This window comes from Corapipo altera, unplaced genomic scaffold, assembly GCF_003945725.1.
Source record: "Corapipo altera isolate COAL_440 unplaced genomic scaffold, ASM394572v1 24b, whole genome shotgun sequence".
Taxonomy (NCBI): domain Eukaryota; kingdom Metazoa; phylum Chordata; class Aves; order Passeriformes; family Pipridae; genus Corapipo; species Corapipo altera.
In genome coordinates this window covers 1,125,874-1,152,062 of record NW_020884888.1, presented here as the reverse complement: position 1 = coordinate 1,152,062, position 26,189 = coordinate 1,125,874, and the positions used below count along the sequence as shown (strand labels likewise).

The 26,189-nt window shown below is 42.5% G+C and overlaps 1 protein-coding gene across 1 annotated transcript in view; it reads left to right on the top strand.

Annotated features, from left to right (window-relative positions):
• The window catches only part of RIPOR2 (RHO family interacting cell polarization regulator 2), a 68,243-nt gene extending 44,058 nt beyond the window's left edge, over positions 1 to 24,185 (top strand). The window contains exons 9-22 of the mRNA XM_027644045.1: positions 422 to 465; positions 1,754 to 1,879; positions 3,273 to 3,421; positions 4,457 to 4,586; positions 6,571 to 7,260; positions 9,909 to 10,093; positions 11,853 to 12,021; positions 13,427 to 13,562; positions 14,465 to 14,626; positions 15,638 to 15,796; positions 16,844 to 17,046; positions 18,558 to 18,641; positions 20,253 to 20,343; positions 22,570 to 24,185. Coding sequence (XP_027499846.1) covers positions 422 to 465; positions 1,754 to 1,879; positions 3,273 to 3,421; positions 4,457 to 4,586; positions 6,571 to 7,260; positions 9,909 to 10,093; positions 11,853 to 12,021; positions 13,427 to 13,562; positions 14,465 to 14,626; positions 15,638 to 15,796; positions 16,844 to 17,046; positions 18,558 to 18,641; positions 20,253 to 20,343; positions 22,570 to 22,670 — 2,429 coding nt within the window. The 3' untranslated portion in view covers positions 22,671 to 24,185. The remainder of the gene's footprint in view (positions 1 to 421; positions 466 to 1,753; positions 1,880 to 3,272; positions 3,422 to 4,456; positions 4,587 to 6,570; positions 7,261 to 9,908; positions 10,094 to 11,852; positions 12,022 to 13,426; positions 13,563 to 14,464; positions 14,627 to 15,637; positions 15,797 to 16,843; positions 17,047 to 18,557; positions 18,642 to 20,252; positions 20,344 to 22,569) is intronic.
• The last annotated feature ends 2,004 nt before the right edge of the window (positions 24,186 to 26,189 follow it).

Here is a 26,189-nt window from a genome sequence, read left to right as displayed (position 1 = left end):
CTGTGTTAAAGTGTGTAACGTGGTCGGATTAGTGTTAAGCAGCAAGCACTACATTGTGATCCACAGCTCGCCTACACTCATGATAGTAGGAGCTTTGAGCTGAGTTTCTGAAAGTACATGACATCAGGAATCTGTTCTTTTTCTATAATTACTATATAAAAGGAAACTGAGCTCTTGAAGGAAAAAAAGCTGGAAAGTATAAATCTTCCATACACAAGAAACCACAGCCCAATGAATTTTATACTAAATAAAAAAGAAGGGGGGATATAAGCAACAGCTGGGGGTTGCAGGGGGCAGTTGTTCTCTTCTGTTCAAGTATGGCAGTGGTGGCCCTGGGCACTCCACTGCACCCCATTCCTGGGTACAGCTGTGCTTGGTAGCCCAGGCCCTCCCACAGCCCCTCCCTGTCTTTCCTTCTCAGGTCTGGCTGGCTTCGCTCGGCTCTGCCCAGGAGATCAATATGAGGTATGTCTGCTTTGGTTTATCACGTACTTAATAGCAAAAGAATCAAAAGGAAGGCAGATTTATGCTGCTTTTTACATTGTGATGAATAAAACCTTTTCACATCAGCACACCAACTAACAGCTGTTATTTTTCATGTATGTGCTCTGAAAAAACCTTACAGTTCTCTGTGTGTCTGTTTTTGTCAGGGCATCTGTCTGAAGACCTGGAAATTATATTCAGAGCACTGGGTGATGGCTATTCAAAGAACTACGAGCTTTTTTTTTTTTTTTTTTAAACTTTTAAAAATCGTATTTCTGACAAACGTTTCTAATTCCCCAGGGAGAAAGCCTAAGCCCCATCTCATGCATGTAGAAAAAACTCAAAACATTCTTGCAAGCATCCTTTAGTGGATGTTTAGGCTCTACTTCATCATAAAGCAGAGTAGCAGAAAGACATTGAATAACCATTTCCTGAGACCCAGATGTTACCTGCTGTAAGGCTGTGTCACGATCTGTGGTCACTGTAATGTTTCAGTAGAGAACATCAGGAGCAGGTTAGTTAGAAATGGATTAAAATAAAAGCCTCCCACTCTGTCCAGAACAGAACTAGCTCTGAAGGAATTTACAGTGGCTTGATAATGGATCCCCCAAACCAGTATTTCCTAGCTGTCTTGATCACAGATTCATTTGTTGCCACTCTCGTTCCCTGTGATGAATGTCTCCTGCTGCTCTTACGCCTGCAACAGCATGTGCTTCTTCTATGGGGCTGGTTAGTTGGAGCAGGTCTCTCCCAACCAGCCCTTCAGCCCAAAGTGGCTTGCTGCTCTTATGTTACTGTGCTGTGGGTGTCATTCATTTCCATCACCAGCCAGCCAAAAAATTGCGGGTGGGGAGGCATCTGATGGGAAATGGCCAAAAGCTCATCTGCCTTCTCTCCTGCCTGGGAAGACAGGTGATCCAGCCGGTTGTAGATATTAGGAAAGACCATGGGAGCTTTCATCCTGCCCTCACAAATCTCCCTTCCCCTGCCACTTTCTCTATAAATAGAGTTAAATGTCTTGCAGCTTTGTTATAAGTCATCTAGTTACATGAAGGGGAAAGCTTGAGTGAGGGCTACACTACCAAAGGGAGCAACTAGGAGAACTGAGAGACAGACTTTTTCCTCTGACTCGACGGGAAGCAGAACGGCAGCACCTGTGCCACTAACTCTTCCAACTTTTTTCAGACCCTCTTTCCTCAGTTTTGTTTCTGATATTTGTGCTTTGTGAGAGCAGATTTCTCAAGAAAATAAGAGGATTTTTGTATTTTAGATTTTCATGCGTTACGGTCGCCAGCGATGGAAACTGAAAGGGAAAATAGAAGTGAATGGCAAGCAAAGCTGGGATGGAGAAGAAATGGTTTTCCTCCCTCTCATTGTCGGACTGATCTCCATTAAGGTATGTATGCTGACTTCTTTGCCTGCAAGCAAGGCAGCAGTCAAGAACCTGTCTTTTCATGCACCTTCAGCAAAAACAAAGAAGCAGATCATTTAACTCTTCACAAATGAGCCATCATTAGTATTTCTGACACACCTACTAAAGTGAAGTGCTACAGTATTGTTCAGTTTCGATACTAGTCAAATCAGTTTGTCGGTGCCATGGTAGAGATTCTCCTCCCAAACTGGAGTTTGGGAGCAGTTCTGCCACTGCTGCATCCCTTCGTTGCCTCTGGCCTCCCAACACACTTTTCTCCTAGCTGAAAGTCCATATGCTTTCCTTCCAACAAGCCTCTAACCTAGAGATACCCATTCTCTGACCCCTGTCTAGAAATTGCTGCTAAAAACTATTCCAAGTGACCCTGGTTAGGCAGCTTAAACAGAGGAGTGCCTTGAAAGTCTTATGGGAAATGGCCTACTTAGACACTGCAAAGACTTTATGAAAAAAAATGCACATGATTATAAAACTCCCAGCAAAATAATTCCAAATGTGTGAGACTGTAGGTTTTCATAGAAAGGCAAGTTGTGACACAAGGTGAGTCACTCTCCCCAGTTTAACAACACGGGTGGAAAGTTAGGAGAGAACATGTTCTGATAGTGCACAAGAGTCCCAGTATTATTAAGGTTAATGTGTATATTCTCTCCCCTTTTTGGACTCTCTCCAAACACTTTCACATAAAAGGCTCAAGAACTGACTTTAAAGCAAACAGCCAAAAGCTGGTTTGTGTAGGAGCTGCATATGTAACTGTTGCTCTGAATTTTTAGGCAAGTGTATCTTTAATTATGAATAGTGCTGTACTCTTACTATAACAACATATATGGATGTAGCTCCTCACCACTGAATCTGTGGAAGTCTTCACAAAAGGCCAGCATTGGTGTAAACAATTACATGACTTCAGAGTTACAAGAGATGAATACCAGGAAGAGAGCTCCCTTGGGAATTATTAAGAGGGCAAATTATATCAGGAGATTCCCAGTCAGGAAAATTGTCAGCTTCTGAGAGACTATATGCTCTCCTTGTTCTCATTCTTCCCTCAGGCTCTGCTTATGGTTACTGCAAAAGATCAAATACAAGATTGGATAGCCCCTTAGTCTGAACCAGTATGGTTGTTCTCTTCTGACACTCATGAAGAAACATAAAGAAAACTATAGAATCATGATCATGTTCAACTATGAATTTATTAAAAGAAAGAAAACCAAACCCCAGCTTTTCCTTTAAGTCATGCAACAGACATAATCATATTTTAGAAGCCTTTTAGCAAGGAGTCCAGGCCAGAAAATCAAAACTATTTCCTTGTGATTAAGGATTCCAATGCTATGTATGATCTTACATGTCCTGGTTTTGTCTCTTACAGGTCACAGAAGTTAAAGGACTTGCTACTCATATCCTTGTGGGAAGTGTAACCTGTGAGACAAAAGACCTCTTTGCAGCTCGGCCTCAGGTGGTTGCAGTAGACATTAATGACCTTGGCACAGTAAAGCTGAACCTTGAAATCACCTGGTAGTAAGTAGAACTGGTTGCTCAATCAATCGATCAATCAATCAGCTGTAAAACCTCAACCAAAGAGAAAATGTCCATTCATGTGTGCTGTTCTCTCCATTTTGCTCCCTCCTGAGGCAGACTGGGAAGGAATTGGGGCCCAAGTTTGGTGTATAAGAAATAGTTCATGGTCAGCCACAGGTTACCTGTGTTACCTGTGGCAAAGGGGGTTGTGCGTAGTTTCAGCTGTTAAATTAGGCATTTGAAGTACTGTTCTTACGAGGCATGGGAAACAAATAGTGACAAGAGATCTCAGAATTGCCTAAAGCTTATACTTCTTCCCCAAAATTAAAAAGGAGGCATAACTGTGTGTTCATATATTCATTGAACTTTTTTAATATTAGTCTAAAAATCTGTGTTGGATTTATGGATTTATGCTAGCATAGTGAAGTTCAGAAGTTGGCCCATCTTTGTACAACACAAGGGCTTTATAGGGGCTTTATACAACACAAGGGTGGTGGGAAACCTCCTAGCAATCTCTGTCCCTATTGGTGAGTTGATGGCATTAGGATCCAAACACAATTCTCACTGCATTTTAATGAAATAGGTAAATGTCATGGAAGAAGTGTTGATGCATTTAACTTTTACGACCATGTATGCTGTTTCTTGTAATGCAATAAACATGAAGTCAGCAGTAACAGCTCCTGGTTTCCTTTATAATGCAACAGTTCTATTAATAGTAGAGCACCTTTCTCATTAGTATGTGTGACACTTGGCAACTCAAATCCAAGAATACTTTTCATGTGAGAAGAATAACATCAGACTACACACATAAATGATTTCTGAGTGAATGCTTTTATCAGAACTGAGAACCACACTTCTGAGACTGCTGTCTAATTAACAACATTTTCTTTTAAACACTTCTGTTAAAAAAACTTGCTATACCTCTGGGTTTTGATGTGCTAATAAGCCACCTTTTCAAAAAGCCTTTCTATGGACCTGAAAGACCTTCTCGCTCAGCCTAACAACCTTTTTTTTCTTCTGCTTGTGTGTCCATAGCCCCTTTGATGTTGAAGACTTGACCCCATCCACAGGAAATGTGAGCAAGGCATCTGCTCTCCAGAGGAGAATGTCCATGTACAGCCAAGGCACTCCTGAAACACCAACCTTCAAGGACCACTCATTCTTTGTAAGCTCTGTTCAGCTTCATGTTTATGTAATGAGAAGCCCTAGAGCAGTTCAAACACTGCAAACACTTCATTGCTTTACATGTCTAAGCTTTTTTCCCTGGTTCTAGCAGGTTACCCTTACAAATGCTTATAAATCAAGTGCATTCCTAGCTGCTAATCCTAAAAGAAGGTGACTGTGATCCTAGCATCTTTGAAACTATGTGGCCAATTATTACATATCTCTTCTTCTTGCCTGACTGCTATAATACTTGATTAATCTTTATAAAATATGTTTTCATTTTGTAACAGTAGTTAAACAACCATTATAGCACAAGTATTTTTAAGTATCCTGTGATAAAATTTGCCCCTGTACCAAAGATATTCACAGGGTACTCCTACATTTTGCATGAATCGAATTCTGAATGCCTAATCAGGCCATCTGTACAGAGAATAATTTTACAAGTGCTGCATCCCATGCCTGTAACTTAGTACACTGCTACAAAGCATTCATTTAACTTGCCCTTCCTTACACCCTCTTTGCTTTAACTGTTGAAGAAATGGCTGCATCCTCTGCAAGACAGGCCAAAGTTGACAATCTTAGATGCTCTGCAGGACACTTTCTTTGACAAGCTTCGTCGCAGTCGCTCTTTTAGTGACCTGCCATCGCTCAGGCTAAGCCCAAAAGCAGGGCTAGAGCTATATGTGAGTCCTGGTTTTTGTTTGGTGAAGGATTTTTTCAGTCTTTATGTGGCATCTCCATTCCCACGCATGCTTCGTGTGTTGCTCTCCGTTGCAACTGACTCATTTTGCTGACTGATTAGAGGGGAGGACATAACTGTCAGCCCATGCAGCTCACATTCAGTCAAATTCCTCTTGGTTTCTGCAGAGATAATGATCAGAAGTCAACTATCTTTGGGCAGAGAGCAGGGCAGGAATACAAGCCAACAAAGTTCTTAAAAATTACCTGCTATACATTTGCCTAGTAACATGACTTTCAGATGCTAAAAACATACCCATGTCAAGGGAAAGAAGAAATAAATCTTTGAATGTAATTATGTTTAGGGGAAAAAAAGCTGCTAATAGTACTGGAAAAAAAAGATGCAAGTTTTGGACATTTTAACCTTATGCAGCTTAACAACATGTGAATGCCTACAGTTCTTTCCAGCAAATTGTCAGCAAAATAGTAGTTGCTTTCCATCTATGCTGTGAATTTCCATGAGTTAGCCACATAACAAAGGAAGCTCTGTAGGTCAGATAGGCAGACGATTTTTCCCCATAGGTCAGTCAGAGATGAACATATATATATATATATGCTGTGATCATTCTGTAACCTGTATAGGCTGGTTTTGCTTCTTCAATGTCCTGCTCAATACATCACCACACAGTTTTGCTGCTTCATTTCAGAAGAAACTCACATTGGATGTGACTCCTGTATAACTCTGGTTCAACAATTCTTACAGAGATCCATGCCACAGGCAGAGCATACTTTCAACAGAAAAGAAATTGCACAGTAATATCACCATTAAAACACCATGACACTAGATAAACTTTTGGAGCAAACTGTTACGGTTTAGAGATTGCCACTTTAGAGTCAGAAAATAGAACAGAAATCTATGATGGATAGAAAAATGCAGACAAGATGGCTTACGTACAACCCTATTAAAAAGAGCCATGCTTCAGGAACCAGAGCAGTGCACTAGAAATGCTGTCTGAGGAAATCCAGTAGCGTGAGTGGAATTCATGTCTCTCTTCTGGAGCTTATCTCCTAGAGCTCTCTGCTTAACAGAGAGATGCTAAGCCAGGTTTTCCAGCAGTTTGCCTGCTGCAATGAGGAGCCATGCCAGATGAAAGCAGAATTTGAATTTGAAACGTTTTTCCTATCTCTCAACTCTTGAGTGCTTATTTAATCTTTTTGCTTGCCTTTTTCTTTCAAGGGCCCATACTTAATTTTTTTCTTCTTTCCAATGCTGCTTGAAAAACATTTTCTCTCTGTTATCTTTTTAGTCAAATTTGCCAGATGATGTCTTCGAAAATGGAACAGTGACCACCGAGAAGCGGCCTCTTTCCTTCACTTTTGGTGACCTGCCTTATGAAGACTCCGTGCCCCCTGCCAACTCAGCGGAGTCCTCTTCTGCACATGTCAGCTCCAGCCCTGATATCAGTGCGATGCCCACCCAGCACCAAGCTCTGGAGTCCTCCAAGAGCTCAAGCCTAGACTGTAGCAGCAGCGACTCCCACAGAGACTCTGTCGCTGAGCCAAAGGACCTGCCATCCCAGGGAGAGGTAGCAGTGGCTGAGAACAAGACCACGCCAAGGGCAGCTCCTGAAGTTTGCCAAAAAACCTCTGATGCTGGAAGCGATCATGTCTTTATAGAAACAAGCGTCCCGGTGTCTCTCCTGCAGGACACGGATGAAGTTTCAGAGCTCAAGCCTGTGGAGCTGGATACCTACGAGGGCAACATCACGAAGCAGCTGGTTAAAAGGCTTACATCAGCAGAGACACCCCTGACTCCAGAGAGGCTGACATGTGAGGGATCAATTAGTGGGGAATCAGAAGGATATAAGTCTTATCTTGATGGAAGCATTGAAGAAGCCTTGCAAGGGCTTCTCTTAGCTCTTGAGCCACATAAAGAGCAGTATAAAGAGTTTCAGGACCTGGACCAAGAAGTGATGCATCTAGATGACATCCTAAAAGTGAGTACATTTTCAGAAAATACTACCCTAAAGAAAATCTGAGCAGTAGAATCTCCTCCCCTGACTTGCAAACATCAAAGTAGGCTTTTTGGAAAATAGTAAAATTCCCTCAGTAGCAGTAGGCTTGCTCCTACTTAGAACATCCTTTCACAATATTGCATTTTTAAACTTTTGTTGGCAATGATGTGCTTATCATAGCCTTGTATCCTGAAGCAATGGATCTTTTATCAAAACCTGGGGGAAAGAGAAAAAGGTGCTGTGGCAGAGGTATAATTAAATTATACCCTTCTCTGAAGAAACCACTTGTGAACCCATTGCTTGTGCCATACTGGAGATCAAATATAGCCAGGCACCTGCCTTTGAAATCTATGAGTCACAGCCTCAGTGGGTGCACATTAGCATATTACCCCTGCACATATGTGCACATATTACCCCTGAACTCCACGGAGCTGTGCAAAACTATACCAGCTGAGGATCAGGCCTTGTAGCCATAGAAGCTGAATTTTCTAAATTGCCAAAGGGATTTATAAGAACAAGTCTTACTGAAGCTTGCCATCCCCACATCACCTACGCTTCTTCCAAGCCTTTTCCTTTTTCCCCCATCCATTTTTATAATGAGAGATATCCTGTCATTACACCAAGATGGACAAAAATGCTGAAAATCAGAAGAAAAGGGATTTGCATGTGTGTTGTTGATATGTTTACAATGGATCACTGTGACTCATATCTCCCCCATAAATAACTCATGATGCATTACTGTGCAAAGAGTATTATATGGGAAATAATCATTTCAAATGCTTCATATTCATATGCAACTTTCCCTGAGAGTCATTTAACCCTCATCATTCAAAAAACATGGATGAGGAGGAAGGAGGGAAACATTTATTCTTCTCCATTTGCTTTTTACAAAGAAACTCTGTAACCTCCTTATTTCCATTGATATTCAAAGCCACATGATACTTTTCCAAGTTGAGTGCTTTTTTTGACAGCCTGCAGCCCCTGCTTCATGCATTATTTATTTCCCAAAGAGGTTCAAGCAGACAAAGGTACCATTACTATCACTTTTTAACTTCATGGCTGCTCTGCAGCCTATACAAAGAGGTCAACTATCCAAACAGCAGAGGGACAATGGAGACTGTTTCTTTAGACTCCTTCGATCACAAATTACAAACTACAAACGGATGGATATGGGATGGGGGGCAGAGAGGATGGATGTATGCAGACAGGATTCATGCACACTTGGGATGGACGCCTCTTCCAGATCTGTTAAAGTGTGTTCGCCGCCTATTGTTCAGCTTGCAGACTGACATTCAGCATCACCAGCAGCCATGCTGGGCTCCCCATGAAAAAAGGTTGAGATGTGGCAGAAGAAATCTCTCTTGGCCATATAGAGAAAAGGAAAAGCCCACATGTTGCTGTTTGCTTTTACTTGAAGAAGCTGCACTACCAGCCCTAAAGGAAATGGTAGCTAAACCCATCAGCGCTGTGCAGGAAGTGGGATACAGCAGCCACCCATGTCACAGATGTGTTGGGAGGTGCGTTTGATCAGCTAATGACTGTACAGTCAGTTTAAGGAGTCAAGTATCGTAAGTGCAAATGTATGACCATCATTGCATTTGTATTGTGTGCAAATGAATTGGAAATAGCTCCAACTCTCTTCAGCTCCACATGGTGCTGAATCTGAACTCAGAGGCCAATGCATTTCTTTCTACAAGCTGAAACAAAGTCATGGCTCCTGCCTGGGACTGGAGGATGCAGCTTATATAATGGCACTGTTGGCTCATGGTTGCTTCTGATCGAATAATCACATTGTGTGAAAGATGTTGAAGTCATTGAACCAACCAATGGAGATGACCCCTCAAGCTACATCTGATCCTGCAGGGTGACCCTGAAGGCAACTCTGTGGACATATCTGGATGAATTGCCACATGGGGCCAGGGCCTTTGGTATTTCCTACAGCAACTGCAAGGTTTCCTTTGCATTTCTTCCCAGCAGCAAGGTGGGATGGTTTCCCCCCTCTCTAGCACTGTCATTTCTGAATTACAATATTGCCTTTCTCTGTCACCTAGGAATCTGATACCTGATTGGCTTTTCCTTGATTAGCCATTTGGCTTCAAAGGCCACAGAAGTCCTCTCATTCCATTAATAAATCTGCAGATATGGGACCAAATTAATTCCTGGCTAAGGTCTGTTGGAGTTTCATCTGGAATAAATCAGATAGTGCCATTGGATATGTATAAACTGGCTTATGTAGCTAGGACAGCAATTATGGAATATACCTTCCCCTTTCAACTTCCATTGCATTAATTGCCACCTTTCCTTTTGAAGAACACCGAAAGCTGCAAAACTTGGATTCAAGACATACTTCACACTTCTATGAAACACACTGAATTTTGCCTTTGAGGGTTTTCCTTTGGGGTAGAGAGTGGGTAGGATGGGGAGGGGAGGAGGAACGGAAGGGTTTTCCCAGTTCTCAGGCTTTAATTGTATATGCTATGAATATGAAGGCTTGAAATGAAACAATCAATAAAATGAAGTTTTAAAAATAAAATTAAGAATATGAAAGTTTTAAGCTTTATAATTTTTTTTCTTATCTTTCAGTAGTAGCTAATATCTGGGGTTTTCATTGGTTCGTTCTGCCTTTGCAGTGCAAGCCAGCAGTAAGCCGAAGCAGGTCCTCCAGTTTAAGTCTAACAGTTGAAAGTGCTTTAGAAAGCTTTGATTTCCTGAACACCTCTGACTTTGATGATGAGGATGGTGGTGGTGTGGAGGTTTGTAATGGTGGAGGAGGTGCAGACTCAGTATTTTCAGATACTGAGATTGAGAAGAATAGGTAAGTTTGTAGTAACTGCCAGCTGTGCTTACGCCAAACTGATACCCTAGCTCTTTGTCACTAACAGGGGATCCTGGTGCACAATTTATTCAAGGAAGACAGACTAATCCTTGATGAGTTTATAGGTCAGAGGGTTCCCTGTGGCTGCTGCATACAAAATCTTTAACTTCCAGGACCATTTCTTTTTCTGTTCAAATATATGCAATTTGTCCTTCAAAGGAAAAGGGTAAATTAAATTAAGCTGACATCAATACTGGCAGAGCCTCTTCCTTGACATAGGTTTGGACCTGGCCTTCCTTGGATGTAATTACTAATTCCTTTGTGGTTTTCCCCCCCCCCTTTTTCTTTTCTCTCTAGCCGAATGAGTCTTTGCAGTGGATTAAGCTTGTCAGTAACAATAACACAGGGCCAGATTTAAGCAGCATGATGTAGGTTTCATTTGGAATGTAAGAGTGATGACTGGTACTCTGTTCATGGCCCTGCGTGTTACCTGCCCTTCTTGCATCACTTTTGGTCTTTCTGAGGAAAAAAAAAAAAAGCAAAAAAGAAAAAAGAACAAAAAAGCTGTGGTGTTTGTGCCGTGGCCTGCGATTGTTGTGTGACTTTAAGATGCTGTGCTTCAATCATTAGATCCTAAAAGCATGTTTGCATACTTTGAGCTGACACGATGCCCAGCAGGCATGTAAGCGGCACTAGAGCTGGAAAAAAGAAAAGAACATGATTCCCTCACACCCTGCACTTTCCAACCAGGGAGCAATACTACTCTCAGCTTGTTTAAAGCAATTTTGAGTGCAACAAGCAATTACCATGCAGTTCCCCTCATCTCATGTTCTCTTTCCAGAATAAGACTTGGTGGGAAGAAAAATTTGGGAAATTGTGTTTCTTGCTAAACTGGCACTCTGAGCTCAGTCCAGTCTGTCTTGATTTAAGGATCTAGCTTTAACCAGTTAGAGTAGAAATGAAAATTTCTTTTTTCCCTCTCTGGCTCATCCCCAGACAGTACAGATTCCCACTTCCATTTTTAGATGTGTAAGTGTGTGACTCAGTGTAAAGATTGCAAGTGTTGAAACTTCTGAACTTGGAGCCAAATACACTTGCCATCTTGGGACTGACCTCAGGCTTTGCATTTAAACATGGGGAGGACCATTTGTACAGCAAGACAATCTTGGAAATAATGATTTAAAACACAGTGAGACTAACTCTACACTCTTACAGAAACAATTGGCAAAGTAAGCTGTACACATTATGTCTAAAACAGCATAAGACATCATGCCTCTTACTTCAGCAGTGGTTTTCCTTCCTTCTACAATGAGCCTTAAATCTGGCAGCAGGAGAACACGGAAAGCATAGAGCTGTTCTTAGCAGCTCAGTGCTTGGGGTGGCACAAATTGTCATGGTGCTTTATCCGCAGTGACTGAGCAGGTGATTCATTAACAGATGGGAGAAACCTGTCACCACCAAGGGACAGTAACCACAGGTTAACAAGGCTTGCTTGGGCATCACATGACTCAAGGCAAACCAGTCAGGGGACAGGTCTGTTCCCTTGGTGGGTTTATCCCTCCTGCGCCCAGCCAGGGCAGCACTGCTCCTTTGCGATATGAAGGTGTTCATCACCAGGCTTCTGCCTGCTTTCAGCTCTTCTGCCACGCTCTTTGCTCATCACCCTGTGTGTGTGTGTGTGTGTGTGTGTGTGTGTGTGTGTGTGCCTGCTATGGCAGCAGTCGGCCCTGCACTGACCTCCTCCTTCCTCCCTCCTCAGTTACAGGACAGAGCACCCAGAAGCCAGAGGCCACCTGAGCGAAGCTCTCACTGAGGATACGGGTGTGGGCACCAGCGTGGCCGGCAGCCCTCTGCCCCTGACCACAGGGAACGACAGCCTCGATATAACCATAGTTAAGCACTTGCAGTATTGCACGCAGCTCATTCAGGTACCAGGCCTGCCTCATTTGGGGCATATATTTTAAAATGATCCCTGCCTGCAACATGGGTATGAGCAGGCTGGCAAGGTCAGCACTGCACCTGGGAGGCAGCAGGAGCTCAGGCCTGGGACAGATGCCCTGCTGAGATAGGATGGTGACCACCCCCAGCCAAAAGAGCCTCTGTCTTTTCCATCCTGGCCCATTTTTGAGCACATCTGACATGTGAACTCTGGGGCACTTTGCAGAAGCTGCCCAGGAGGACTGAGGGGCAGTGCAGCAGATGACAGGGGCATCCCATGGTCTGGGTTACAAATGCCTGCTGGCTTCACTGAGAGGTCCTCAGTGAGGTTGGTCTCCAGTTAAGGCAGCCCATGTCTTCAGAGGTAAAACAGAAGCCCCTGCCCCACTGTTTAACTGAGTCCCAGCTGAGGCTGCAATGTTCAAGAACAGAAATTAATTTCTACATGTGAGGCAGAGAGATTGTCTGCAACAGACATGGTGAGGGCAGCATGTGGCAGCCCCTCTAGGACATCAGACTTGTCAGTTCATGCTCACAACTTACTGGAGGTGAGTTTTTGTAGTTTTTTTTTTCCAGAGCCCATGCACAGCAAATGTAACTTTAAACCTCCAGTAAGAGAGGGCATCAGGGTTTTCCTGATGAATCAAAACATGCTGCAACATCTGCTTTACAATTATTCACTCTTCCATCTTAGATATAATTCACTTTATTTTCCCAAAGGCCCATTGAAGCAATACAGAGTAAGCCTGATTCCAGCACTTAGTGTTGTTCTGCACACTCTGCTGACTCACAAGTATGAAAAAAAGGGAGGGTTTTGGTTTAAATGCAAGAGTACACTGTAAGTATGCATCTGAGGGAGTCAAGCTGGAACTATGTCCACACACAGAGCAGATTTGATATGAACAATATTTACAAGAACTGCTGAAGAAAATGCAGATGTCAGCACTAGGGAGTATTAGCAAGGAGAAAGCACAATAACAAAGGCACCTGAGTAGCTAATCAGAGCTGGAAAAAGAGCAACCTGTGGTCTTCTATGGCCTATGTTATGCAAAATTCAGACTAATATTCTTTTGTGGCTTTAAGGCTTTTGATGATGGATTTCTTTAGCATTGCAGAGTGGGTAAATCAGAAATTACTTATGCAAATGGGTACTTGGATGCTCAGGTGTCTGGGTCTGGATGTAGATGTTAAAGCTATAAGCAACAATGCATATCAACTAGGACCATAAAATATTCCAGAGACAAAAAACTTTGAAAGTTAAGGAGATGTCGTGGTTCCAGGCAAGGGATTTGCTATTTCACATCAGGTGTTTTGGAGTTTTTTGTTTTCTTCTGAGGCTGGGGGTTTTTTTGGTTCAATGACTTATTTTCCTCTCTTCCCATTTGTCTTCACCAGCAAATTGTGTTCTCTAGTAAAACACCGTTTGTGACAAGAGACCTCCTGGATAAGCTATCCAGGCAGATCCTCGTGGTGGAGAATATTGCGGAGATCAGCACTGAGAACTTGGGAAACATCACCTCTCTTACTGATGGTAAGAGACAGTTTAGGGGATTTCCTTCTGAAAAGAATTTGGGCACGCATGCCTGCTGAAATAGTTGCTGTGCAGAGCTCACCATCGCTGCAGAGCTGCCACTCTAGGAAGGGCAGACTCAGCGTTACCAGTAGATGTAGCAGTCACCAGAACCAGGCAGGTGCTGTCTACATGTGTCTTCAACACTGGTATCTGGAAATAAGCAGGTGAGAAGACAAAGGACTTCTTATCCTGCCTGATATGCAGAGGATGGATAGATGTCATTGGTGGGGTGGGGATGTTGCCACCTCTGAAAAGCCAAATTCCTCCACCTTTCTTTCCTGAGGAAAGGCAGGATCTGCATTACACTATCGGAGGCGACTCCTTGAAAATTTTCATTTTTAATCATCTCTATGTTGAATTATTTAGTTATTTTTCTTGTTGTTGCATCTATTTTAATACTTGGAAGAGTCTGACAAACACATAGTTACTCACCCTCGTGAGCACTTTGGCAGGGTAGGTAAATACAACATGGTGTATTTACTTTATCAGAAAACTGAGACAAAGTTGAGTGATTTACACAAGGCCACAGAGCAGTGCTAGAACAGAGATCAATCTTGTGCAGACTGTTTGCAGTATTCCCCTAGTATTTTGTGGTATTTAAAAAGATGGGACATCCGTGCCAAGAACTGGATCAGGAACAGATTTTCTCATGTACCATGGGAAAGAGAAAAAAACGTGTTACAAACCTGAGGTGGGCACACAGTCATGCTCTGTGAAGGTAATGGCACGGGCTGACCAAGCAAAGAGTAACTGTCCATCAGTGGGCTAGGGTGAGATTTCCTCCACTCTTACCATCTTTTCTGGAAGTCAATGCTTTCGGCTTGGCTTTGTTTTATCATTCATTTTGTCTTCTCTTCCAGCAATTCCAGAGTTCCACAAGAAACTGTCACTGCTGGCTTTCTGGATGAAGTGTACTGGCCCTTCAGGAGTGTATCACACATCTGCAGACAAGATGATGAAGCAGTTGGATATCAATTTTGCCACCACTGTGAATGAGGAGTGTCCAGGACTTGCAGAAACAGGTACTAACTGCTGCAAAAAATTGTATCACTCATCAAAAAGGGGAACAGTTGTGTACTGGACTTTATTCAATCTCCATTGTTTTGTTTTCCAACCCCTTGGAGGTCTGTTTGGGCACAGATCCAAGATAATTTGAAAACTGGTGCTACAACTCTTGAAACAGTTTTGACCCAAAATAATCAGATCATAATAGGAGAAAAAGGCAGAAACAGAAAAGTAAATACTGTTTAAGGTTTATGACTTAGTCAGAAAGTAAGTCTATTCACAAATACATTTGTAAGTGATTCAGTGAAGCAGGAATCCTCACATTTAAATTTTTTGTATATACATAATGTCCATGCCCCATTACAGTGCACTAGGATGAAATTAATCCACATGCAAGTGAGTTTGTCTGAGCACAGGTTTCTATCTGGAGTGGGAGGTACTACATCTCAAACTCCAGCTATACTGACTAGCTCTCCTTTGGACAGAACGGGGATATAGGCTGACCTGCTCAGGTGTGGGCACCTGCATTGCAGATGCCTACCCAGGGCAGTGTTCTCATTCCTGCTCCATGTTCCAGCTCTCACAGACAGTGCCTCAAACTTGCCTTTTGTATGCCATATGCTCACGTAGGAACCAAAAAAACAGCAAAGCCAAATCCTGTCTCTGTGCACATGTCCCTACCTCAGTGGCATTGCAGAGATGTAACTGGCAGTGCATGTGGATAGGTATTTAGTGATTCAGGATATCATTTGGGTAGAAATGATGTTGTATGGGTTGGATAAAAAGCTGCACTAGCCATCCATAAACTGCAGAGGTTCATCCTTACAAAGATATCCTCTGGTTATGAAATCTAGACAGGGAGAAAGTCTGTCTAGCTACTCACCTAACCACAGCTGTGGTTAGAAACATTGGGAAATATCTGGATTTGCAGATACAGTTCTTTCTTTCTGGCTTTGAAGTGTACTGTGGCATTTTGCCAGCAGCTTTTGCTCCTACTAACCTGACCCTTTGTCCATGGCTGCCTGCAGTCTTCAGGATCCTAGTGTCTCAGATCCTGGACCGGACGGAACCTGTCCTCTACTCCAGCATGTCCTCCGAGATCATTACCGTCTTTCAGTATTACAACTATTTTGCCTGCCACAGTGTTCATGACCTTGGAAGCTATTTACTACAGCTTGCAAAAGAAGGTAGGGTATATAAATTCTGCTGGCTAATTAGGAAGTACATCCGTGTACTTCTGAGCTCGGCACAAAGCAGTTCAGCTCTGAGACTGATTTTACAAAAGAAGGAGGAAAAGGCACACAGGCACCAAGAAGTGCCCTGGCTACTAAGTGTGAATGCACCTAAATGGTTGTACGTGTCAAGGGAAAGGAGCTGATGCAGATAGACCCTCAATCATTTCTATTTCCATATTCAAATGGGAAAAAAACTATGTTGAAAGCATTGATTTTTAGGAAATGGTTGATGGTGATGGTCTGGGAAGTTTTCTGTGCCCACATATTGAGTGATGTTTTGGTCTTTCACCATCTGTTATGGAGACACCTTCTGAAGTGCTGAGCAATTCTCAGGAGCCAGGGGATCATAGCACCTCAGTGTTTTCCAGGCTCTGCCACCAAGAGCTACAGAGAGAAACAGACACTCCACTAAGTACGCTAGACTGCAGCCCCTAGCAAGCCAAGTTTTCTTCTCTACTTAAGAGGGAGTTTGAAGAACCTTGCCTAGTTTTCCTTTTTATTTGGGCGTACTGTGGAGCTTTTGCTCAAAAACATGGAAGGAACAAGGTATTTCAACCCACCTCTGAAACACATTAGCCCTGGCTCCTGGTGGCAGACATCAATATGATTAGGAAAAGCTCTCACAAACATGCTCTGGAAGTCAATACACTGACAAGGATATTAAGTTTCACTTGTTACAGGGAGAATTTACATCTTCCAGCAGAAAGTAGTGAAGATTTGACAGGCAGACTCTTAGCTCTGGGTAGATGTAAGTGCTGCACTGTCCCACAGAGCTCATCTACTCATCTCCTCCTCCTCTGATCATCTGAGAAACTAGCCCAACTTAAAGCCCAGACAATTCCCTATGCAGACACACTGCAATGTTACAGTCAATCAGATGGGGATTTTTTTTCATGTCTTTTGTGTGTATAGTGTAAATTGAGGATTGCTAGTGAGAAAAGGAGCAATCAAAAATACTGAGAGGATAAAGTAACAAGGACCTTTCTCTTGCACTTCTAGCATCTGTGGTTCAGGTGCTGCAGTCAGTGAAAGATGGAAAACTGCAGCAAAATGTGTCCAAAATAAACTCCAATAACCTTCCACCACAGCAGGAAGTTTTGAGAGCTTTGGCTTTACTTCTCAATGAAAATAAAAATGAAGTCAGTGAGGCTGTGGCATCACTTCTGACAGCAACTGCAGAAAACAGGCATTTCAGGGAGAAGGTAAGTGGCAGAAAATCTCCTGTTGCATGAGAGACCTGTATCATTATGACTTTTTTCCTACCTGTGTGTCTCAAATATCTATGCATATAAAATAACTGCTCCAAACTTGATTTAAACTGATCCAGAGGGATATCCTCTCTAATTTTTCTGCAAATATGCAGGTCTGTTTCTGTCTTTATGCCAGTCTGCTTCTGCCTGTCATTACACTAAACAGGTACTAACCAAAACCGCAAATACTTACCGAGTGCTGTGCTCTCCAGCATTTCTGCTGCCCTGTCTCAGACTTGGCTTCAGTCCAAGGCTTCAAGGTAACAGTTTCCAGCATCATCAACATGCAAAGACATAGGTCTCAGATTTTTATTTTTTCTGCCAAAGGAGGCTGCCATCTGTGGGACTTACCACCATTTCTGGAGGGGCTGGATTGCCTTGGGCAAACGCAGCTCAGCTGTGAGATCTAAGATTTGAGTCTATCACAGATACCAAAAATAACAAGCAGGGCCAGGTTAAACACAGAAATTAGACAGAAGGGAGAAGAGGAATAAGAAGAAATTAAGGGTTTGCTTCTGCCCCTTCATGGCAGATCTTTCCCTACTATCCTTATTGTTCTATGTCAGGAAAGAGCGAAAGAAAAGGCAGTTGGAAGAGAAAGAGTAGAAGGAGTAGAAGAGTAGAAGAGGAAGACCAGAAGGAAGGCAGAAGGAGGAGAAAAAGGAGCTCACTTTTTACTTCTGCTTTGCTCTGTCAATCTAGTCCCCTCTTTGCCTGCCCTCCCTCTTCATCTTCCATTTTTGCAGCCTCTTAGTATCTCATACCAGCCTTCTCCATCCCCAGCGTCATGGAGGCAGCATCTCAGGGAAAATATAACCACCTCCTGGAAAAGGCATGGGAAGCTGATACCTGGTTCACTGCCTGCAGGAAGGACCACAGCATGCCTTCTGTGAGGGTATTGTGCAGCTTTATGCTGCAGATGAGTTCACTGCACAGCGGACTGCCACTGAGATCTGCTGCTCAGCAGTAGCTACTAATTTCTGGGGCTAAGCAGTACGCTGGTCTAGCAGCTCATGTTAAACTTGTAATCATTATTTTAAGGCTCCCTGGGGTACATCCAGACCTGTTCATTACCATCCCTATGTTAGAGAGACCATCTCAACAGTCATCTCTTGAGATTTTTAGACTCCTAGGCTCATGTAAAGCTCTTTGGCGATGTATGGTTAAAGGCCTTCAAGAGTGACAGATTGAGCATCTCACTTTAACATGAACTTTTCCTCACCAAAAGCTGGCCTGAGACTACTAAGCTATGACTACTGCCCTGGCCTGAATCTGCTGGAGGGAATTATCCTGCCCTGTTAACTGTAGCAGGGACTGTCCCCCTCCATCCCACATACTCACTGTCAGGGAGGCAGGCTGCAATTGCTTGCCTTTTAGTAGGGTAAGAATACCTCCATGCTCCATCCTTCTGCTCCACAGAGGCACAGACATTCTCATCGGTGTTCTCCTTTATCTGCTTTCAGGCCTTGATTTATTACTGTGAAGCACTAACCCAGCCCAACCTCCAGCTGCAGAAAGCAGCTTGCTTGGCTCTAAGATACCTCAAGGTAAGAGACAAGGAATTCACTGTGGCACTTGGCCTTGCTTTAAAGAAAGAACATTTGATAGGTACAAAATAGAAATTGCAATAAGAGCAGCAGTAGTGTTTCTGGTTTGCATTGCTGCGCTCCATCTTTCTCAGATACCATGCTGTTTGGGAATGGTTTAGAAGCTTCGTTGCACAAACACCTGGGCTCTGTGACAATGGCCAAATTTATCTTTCACATACCATCTTTTCCTCCCTCTCATATTGACTTCAGGAGACTTAGTTCCACATCACAGAGAAAAAAATATTCATCCATAGAATACTGACTGAGAAGGACAAAAAACGTCCTTTCCCAGGATAAAATTATAATACATGTGGATTGCAATAGCAGAAGAAAGAGACAGGTCACAGCTTGTTTTATGACAAATAACTGGTACATCTGGGCACTACAGCTTCAGCTAGCATCTGGTACTATCTTTGCACTCCAGCCTAAAATGCACTTCTGTTTTGGCTGTATAGAGCCACGGGAAACAGCAGCCACCTACGCCTGACTGGTACGGGACACTGGGGCAAAAAATGGGTTCCATGAGACAGACCCACTGTGGACTGAGTATTTCTCCCTCTAATCTGTCCCCTGGAGAAGACAGCTCCAAAATATAACTTCATCCCAGTCACAACTGATGCCATCCAATACATAATCTGGTATTGTTTAAATATATGAAAAAACTTTTCCCTTAAATGAGAGGCTGGCAGGCATCCCTGAGAGGCAGTGGTGAGGGACATTACACGTCTGCTGCATGCAGGTTGCAGTGGGGTTTTTGATCACTCAGGAAAAGTCAAGAATAGAAATCAGTGGTGAGAACTGCAGCTAGACACCTTTTAACTTGAATGGTGTGGCTCCAATGCATCTTGAACAGTGAGAATGGCAACTGCCATGGAAAAAAAAGCAGGGGAAGTATCATCATTTGCCCTTTCTTTCACTCATCTCTCTTCTTGTTGTATTAAATAGCCTGCCAGAGACACTATGACAGCTGCTCTCCCTAAAGACCTGACATTTTTGTAGCAGAGAACAGGATTATTCCCTGCTTTCTACCCAAAATAGCAAAGGCAAGGCAAAAGTGTGGAAATGTTGGTGAGCGCAGGTGTTGTTAAGGAGCCTGCACTGAAGTGACTGGGCTGGCCAGCCAACATGTCCCTGTAGACAGCTGGGATGGCAAAAGCAGCCTTCTCAGACCTACCAGGTTTGACATGTTCTATGTGAAACTCATTCCCTAGATCCCTGTCTCCTGTTTGTCTCCTTGCTACATCCTTGCCTTGGCAGTTTTATGGCCTTGGCCCAAAGCCCATCACCCATCCCACAGTCAGAAACTGCAGAACAGAGCTGGTCAGCCAGGATTATGTATGTAGTACATAGGGAAGGAAAATTAGAAAGGGTCCACACTGACAGCAGAAAATATGCCTTCTCCACATGCTTCCCCTCATGGAAACCCCATTACTTGTGTCTCCACCAAGGCCCCCTTCCCATGGAGTAGGAAGGGCAATGCAGAGGATGGTTATTATTTCCATGCAAGGCTGTGAAAAAAAAATGGAGTGTACTATGTGGTGCAAATGTGGTTCTTTTTGCACTTTCCAGGCTACTGAGAGCATTAAAATGCTGGTCACGCTCTGCCAGTCTGACAATGAAGAGATCAGAAAAGTGGCGTCTGAAACCCTGCTCTCCCTTGGTGAGTTGCCTGGTTTGGAGCAGTATTTAATTTCATTTTTTAACAGAGCAACATGTAAGACACCTGAGTTATGCAAATAAGATAGTCTAAATTGAAACAAAACTTTACACAGAGACTCAAAGAGGTTAGAAAATATAAATTCTTAAAAATCATTCATTTTGAAAACAAAGCAAAAAGACAGAAATTGAATTGTGCCAGTCTGGAGGCGGAAGTAGAAAAGGAAGACTAGCAAAGGAGAAGCTGAGAAACAGAAAAAAATTGATAATGAATTTGAAAACATAACAGCCTTGAGGAGTCAAGACCAGCACACTGTCTGCTGTGTCTTATACACCCTTCTTTTGGGGATACCCTCCTATCGCCCCTGTAGTGCCATAGTCATACTCTCATGTGCCATTAGCACTGTGAATTGTTCATTTAATCTAAATTATTTTTATATGTTTGTTTGGGCAGTCTGCAAGTCCTCCTTCACATAGTATCTCAAGCCCTTGCGCTGACCCTCGTTTGTCTTTGAGACTACAGAACACCCTGTTCATTAACCTGTACTTTAGCTGTATCAGCAGTATGTGACTGCAAGTGTGGCTGCACAGTTTCAGGGCACCAGTATTTCGGTGGCACAGAAAAATTGTATTTTTCTGGCCTTTAGGCTAGGCATGAATTTCTATTCCATGGGGGGGTGCGTCCATGTGTAATTTTAGTTATGGAAATTCAAATATACTCTCTTTCATTCACCAGTTCAGCAGGAATTCACTCTGCTGTTGGACATGTTAGTGCTCAGGTTATAAAACAACTGGCCCAGGGACACTTTTGAAATCTCTGAGAGATTGTTCTGTCATTCTTTTAGACAACATACAGAGACCATTTTGGTTCCTAATGGCTAATTCAAGAAGACTCAATGCTATCTTCATGAAGATGCATATAGATGACAGTACCTAAAAGAACAGGATTTGAGAGATACAAACATTTAGCAAACATACTGTTTCCTCTTTTTCAGTAGTATATAAGTAAAGATGAGGATAGACTCACTTCTTTAAAGTGCCAGGAAGTGAGAAGTGGATAAACCTTTGTTACGATCCAGTAAATAATGTTACTAGAAATGCCTCTGCCTGAACTAAGGTGCAAATGAGACCATATGCCAAAGCCAACAGTATGGATTTTATTTAATAGTAGATGTGAGGCAGATAGAAAGAAATAGAAAAAAGGAAGGGGGGGGGGAAGAAAGAGAGTGAGAGATTCAAATAGAAAATGTATCATCACTCTGTGAACCAGGTGGCTTCTTGTGGGTCTGCTTCTAGTCTTCTTAGTGGTGAGGGTCCTGCAAAGCATAGTGTCCAATGGATTAATATACGTTCAGGAGATGCCCAGGCACCTCCCCTGGTGGGGGGAAGCTTTGTACTCTCTTGCAACAAGCTCTGGATTTGTTGCCTCACTTGGATCACCTGTAGTCCTCTGGTGGTAGAAGGCCCCAGGAATGAGTCTGGGGGGTGCTTTGAGGGTCTTTGATGGTTTATGACCCTTCTCAGCTGCCTCTCACGTGAATGTCCTGTGTGTATGTGGTCTTTCTGGTGGTGGGGGGGATGGTTTACTCTGTTTAGTGTGGAGAGATTTTTCCGTCACACACCCAAAACCCTTCTCCTCCACCACCTGATGAGCCTTGTTTACTTCTCTTCAGACCTGAGATAATTAGACAATAGTCTTATCTCAAGTTCCCTGTCACAGTCCAAATTCCAGTCAGGAGGCATATTCAGAGGGTGGGGATGGATGGTGGGGTGGGCTTCTTGCAGTTTGACAAAAAGGCTTTTTATAATTTTGGCAATGTTTAAAACATTAACATTTCAGTCCCTCACAGCTTTGAATTGTCCAACGCAGAAGTGGATAAATATCATCTGCCTCAAGTATATCATAACTGAGTTGACACAAGTACCTTAGGTCATTCAGGAAGACAAGTGTACAGATACTGTCTTCTAATCATACAAGCCATGTGTGCTGCTGTTTTGCTTTAGACAACCAAGGAAATTACATGAGAAAATAAAAAAAAAAAAAAATTGAACAATCAGGGCATGTTTAATTTTCCAAGTAATTTCTGAAATTGCTCTCCACAAGATAAATTTTAAGAAGGGCAAGAAGTTACTGGCAAATCACTACTTTCTAACAGCAGAAAACTCAGTATTTAAAATGCTGTAGGGCAATGAAGCAATACATTATTATGCTTTAACATTTTGCATTCAGGTGAAGATGGGAGACTGGCATATGAACAGCTGGACAAATTTCCCAGGGAATTTGTTAAAGTTGGAAGCCGCCGTGGAACTGAAGCTGCCACAGCTTTTTAGATGGAAAAGAACCTGCTTATATTCAACAGGCATTAAAGTAGGATGGAGCTGCACTTCAGTGGGGGCAGCAGGAGGAAAACTTTGAAGTATTCTAAAAGTGTTCCCAAACGTAGCAATTTACAGACTTCTTAAGGAAAAGCAAAATCTAAAATCCAGCTTAAGGGTTCCTATTGGCTCCTCATTGCAGCTCATGATGGAACGGTTGGATGCTGAGGAAAAATACCTTCTTGACTGATTCATAACAAATAATGTAATTGCAGTTATTCAGCCTCAACAAACTTCTGCGAGGTTTTTAGAATTTGGCATCTTCATATATTTTCCTATTATATTTACTTCCTTGAAGTTGTTGTGAAAACTGAGACATGCGATACCGCATCTAACAAGGACAATCAAGAGGCCACCTGAGCAGGACTGCAAAGCAGCTTCCCCTTCAAGAGTGTCCCCTGCAACACTCCAGTGGCAGGAAACACTGCTCAGCTTTCTCAGTTGCGTCTCAGTAATGAAATAGAGAGCAAGTTTCTTCAAGTTTTGCCTCCACAAACAGCATGATGTAAACCCTGGGAGGTGTCACTTTGGTGACTCATTCTAAATGCCTCCACTGGTCTTTTATTCCCTTTCTCTTGCCCTCCAGCAACAAACCATCATTAATCCAGAGATTTGTGAGGGGGAACCAAACAATCATGTAGGTTTCTAAAAATTAAATGAAAAGGTAGAGTGCATTTATTTATTCTGAGAAGGAGTGAATACAGCTAATTGCACAAGTTCCCCAAGCCATTTTGTCCTGTAAGTTGCAGGCAGGATTGGATTTCATATACTCTAATTAGTGGATCACAGTTTCTACAGAGTGATTTCAATATAAAGAACTAGAACAAACTAAAGTGGACCTGGGAGGCAGTAAGAAACAGAGGGAGAAGTGAATGCATCTCTCCTCCCTGCACTGCAAGGATAAAAGGCAGTGAGTGTTTCAAACTGTTGATTACAAGCCTTAAGTTAACAGAGGAGGTGAATAGAATTTAACAGAAGAGTGTTCCTGTACTGTGTTCATTATGCATGAAATGCTATTTAGATGTCAATTGAAGTATCCAAATTTGCATAGACGACATAGAAAATATTGCAAACAATTCACATCAAAAGGAAACCTTGTGAGCCAAACATTGGCAGGCAGGGGTCATTTTTGTTTTGGTTTGTTTACTGTGAATGTTACAAAAATGTACATATCTGTATATTTATAAATATATATATTCTTCCTTTAATTAAAGAAGTACATTTTGTACAGTGCAAAATGCTTACTTGTTTACTGAGCGATATAAACTCATTTTGCAGAAGGTAAAATAGCCATGTTATGGTTTTTATATCACACTTGTCCCACCAGTTGAATCCCTTCAACATGTCTTTTTGTATCAACTTCTGCTTTTTTTTTAAAAATTTTTTTCTTTTAGTTTTGTGGCATTTGTACTCACCATATTTCCTATCACATTTAAGTTATAATAAAGATTATTTTTTAATTACTAAGCACACCAGTCCATATGTATAGTCACTCTTTCCATAAGCAGCCTCTCCACTGTCACACTCATAGTTTAAGTTCAGAGCTCAAGATACTTATCAAAAAGGCTCCACAGGGTCTAGCAGAAAATATGCTGAAGAGGTTTGTTACCAAACTTCTGCTGATTACTCTTCCCTTTTGTGAAGACAGACTCTCCTCTGACAGAAGACATTCCTTTTCCTCTTACAAACATCGAGGTTTACGGCACACACCTCAGGGAATGCAGAACTGCACATGGAGCACAGAGTCAAAGCTGCAGAGAGCATGGGGCAGCTCACATATAGAGGTACCAGACCAAAAGGAGTTTATATCTCATTTCATTGTGGTTTAAAGCCACCCTCAGGGAAGTTCATTAGCCTAAAGTTGATATCCTAAACCATTATGACTATTAAAAACCATGGATATAGCTCATAAGAACCAGATAGGAAGGAGAAAATCCTGCTCTCAATAAAGTCAGTAAGGGAATCCACAGGAATTTTAGTAGGACAAGGTTGAACCTGGGATACAGATGCATAGAGGCTAAATTTCACTTTGAGCATTAATACTGTTTTAGAAAACTAAATATAACTATCATCTTGTAATATGATTCATTACAACCTTTAGAAAGTTAACAGACCTTAAAACTTCCAAAACCTGAAGGCTAATAAAAAGGAACAAACCATGTATTTGTCTAATAACATGTATGTTTTTATGCTCACAGAGCTGACAACGCTGCCTTTTCCTAGCACATTAATGCAAGAGCTCTCCTTTGTGGAGCAGGAAAAAATCAGATGCATAGAGGTGATTGTCACAAGATGGATGCTTACCTACTAGCAAAGAAGGAACCAGCAGGCAGTAATTACCAAACCTTTTTCTTAGGGCTGCAGCAGGTTAACTCAAACAAACTTAAAGGTTTGGGCCACCCCGGAAAAGTATGTTAGGAAAACGTTCCTGAACCAAAGTAGCTCAGTGAAGATGGAAGAGATGGGGAGCTCGCCAGAAGCACACTTGGGAAAGGGGCTTACCTGGTGGTGGCTTATCCTCACCTGATGCTTTTCATGAGCTATAGTGGTTTTCACTACCCCTGCCATGTTCTCACTGTCTCTCTGCATTTTGCCCAGTATATAGAAACCCATAGTACCTCTGTACTGCTCTAGCTACAGCAGCAGCAAAAGTTAGGCTGCACAGTTTCACGCCGATTTTGGCAAGATTCCTCCTGTGCCCGCTATACCTTCAGAAGAGGTATCCTCTATAGCTTTACCCTATCCTGCAGCCCATTAAGTACAGATTAATGCTGACTTTAAGTACTGAAAATTAGGAGTCAGTAGAACTGCCAGACTGTGTATGGCTCCCTGCTTTGCTGATTTGCAGTGGAATTATCCTGAGGATAGGATCTGCAGCACCCCACTTCAAATGGCTGTGGTGCCCCTGGGGGTATGATAGGGGTACCCTCACACCCAGGGGTTTGACCTTGAACATGGCCCAGTCACATTTCATTACAGGCAGTTGCTGGCAGATTGACAAACAGCAGCAAACCAAGGTTCCTCAGAATACCATTGTAATTTGTTGAACTACTTTGTGATAAGAATGGAAAGAGAAATAACACACAATAAACATTTTCTGCTGAAAAAAATGCTGATGGTAACAATAGTCTTAATAACAGTGGGGGCACAGGAAACACATGGCCTTGGCAGATTTGCACATCTTCTGCTCAAATCCAGTTCTGAGACCAACCTGAGATGGCCTTTCAGGAAAAGTAAATGAATATGCATCATGCTTCCCTGGGAAAAAAAGTGACCAACTTCATTACTTATGCAGAGGCTGCAACACACAGCAATGCTGCAGGCACTCACATAAGCAGTCCAGTGCCAAACACCGAGTTTCAGTTGCTCAGCCAAGCAGTTATGGTCTAATTCACTTCTCCACACGATGTCTTCACTACAATAGGTGTTTACAATAAAATTGTTATTTTTGCAGAATCAATTATGAATTCTTCC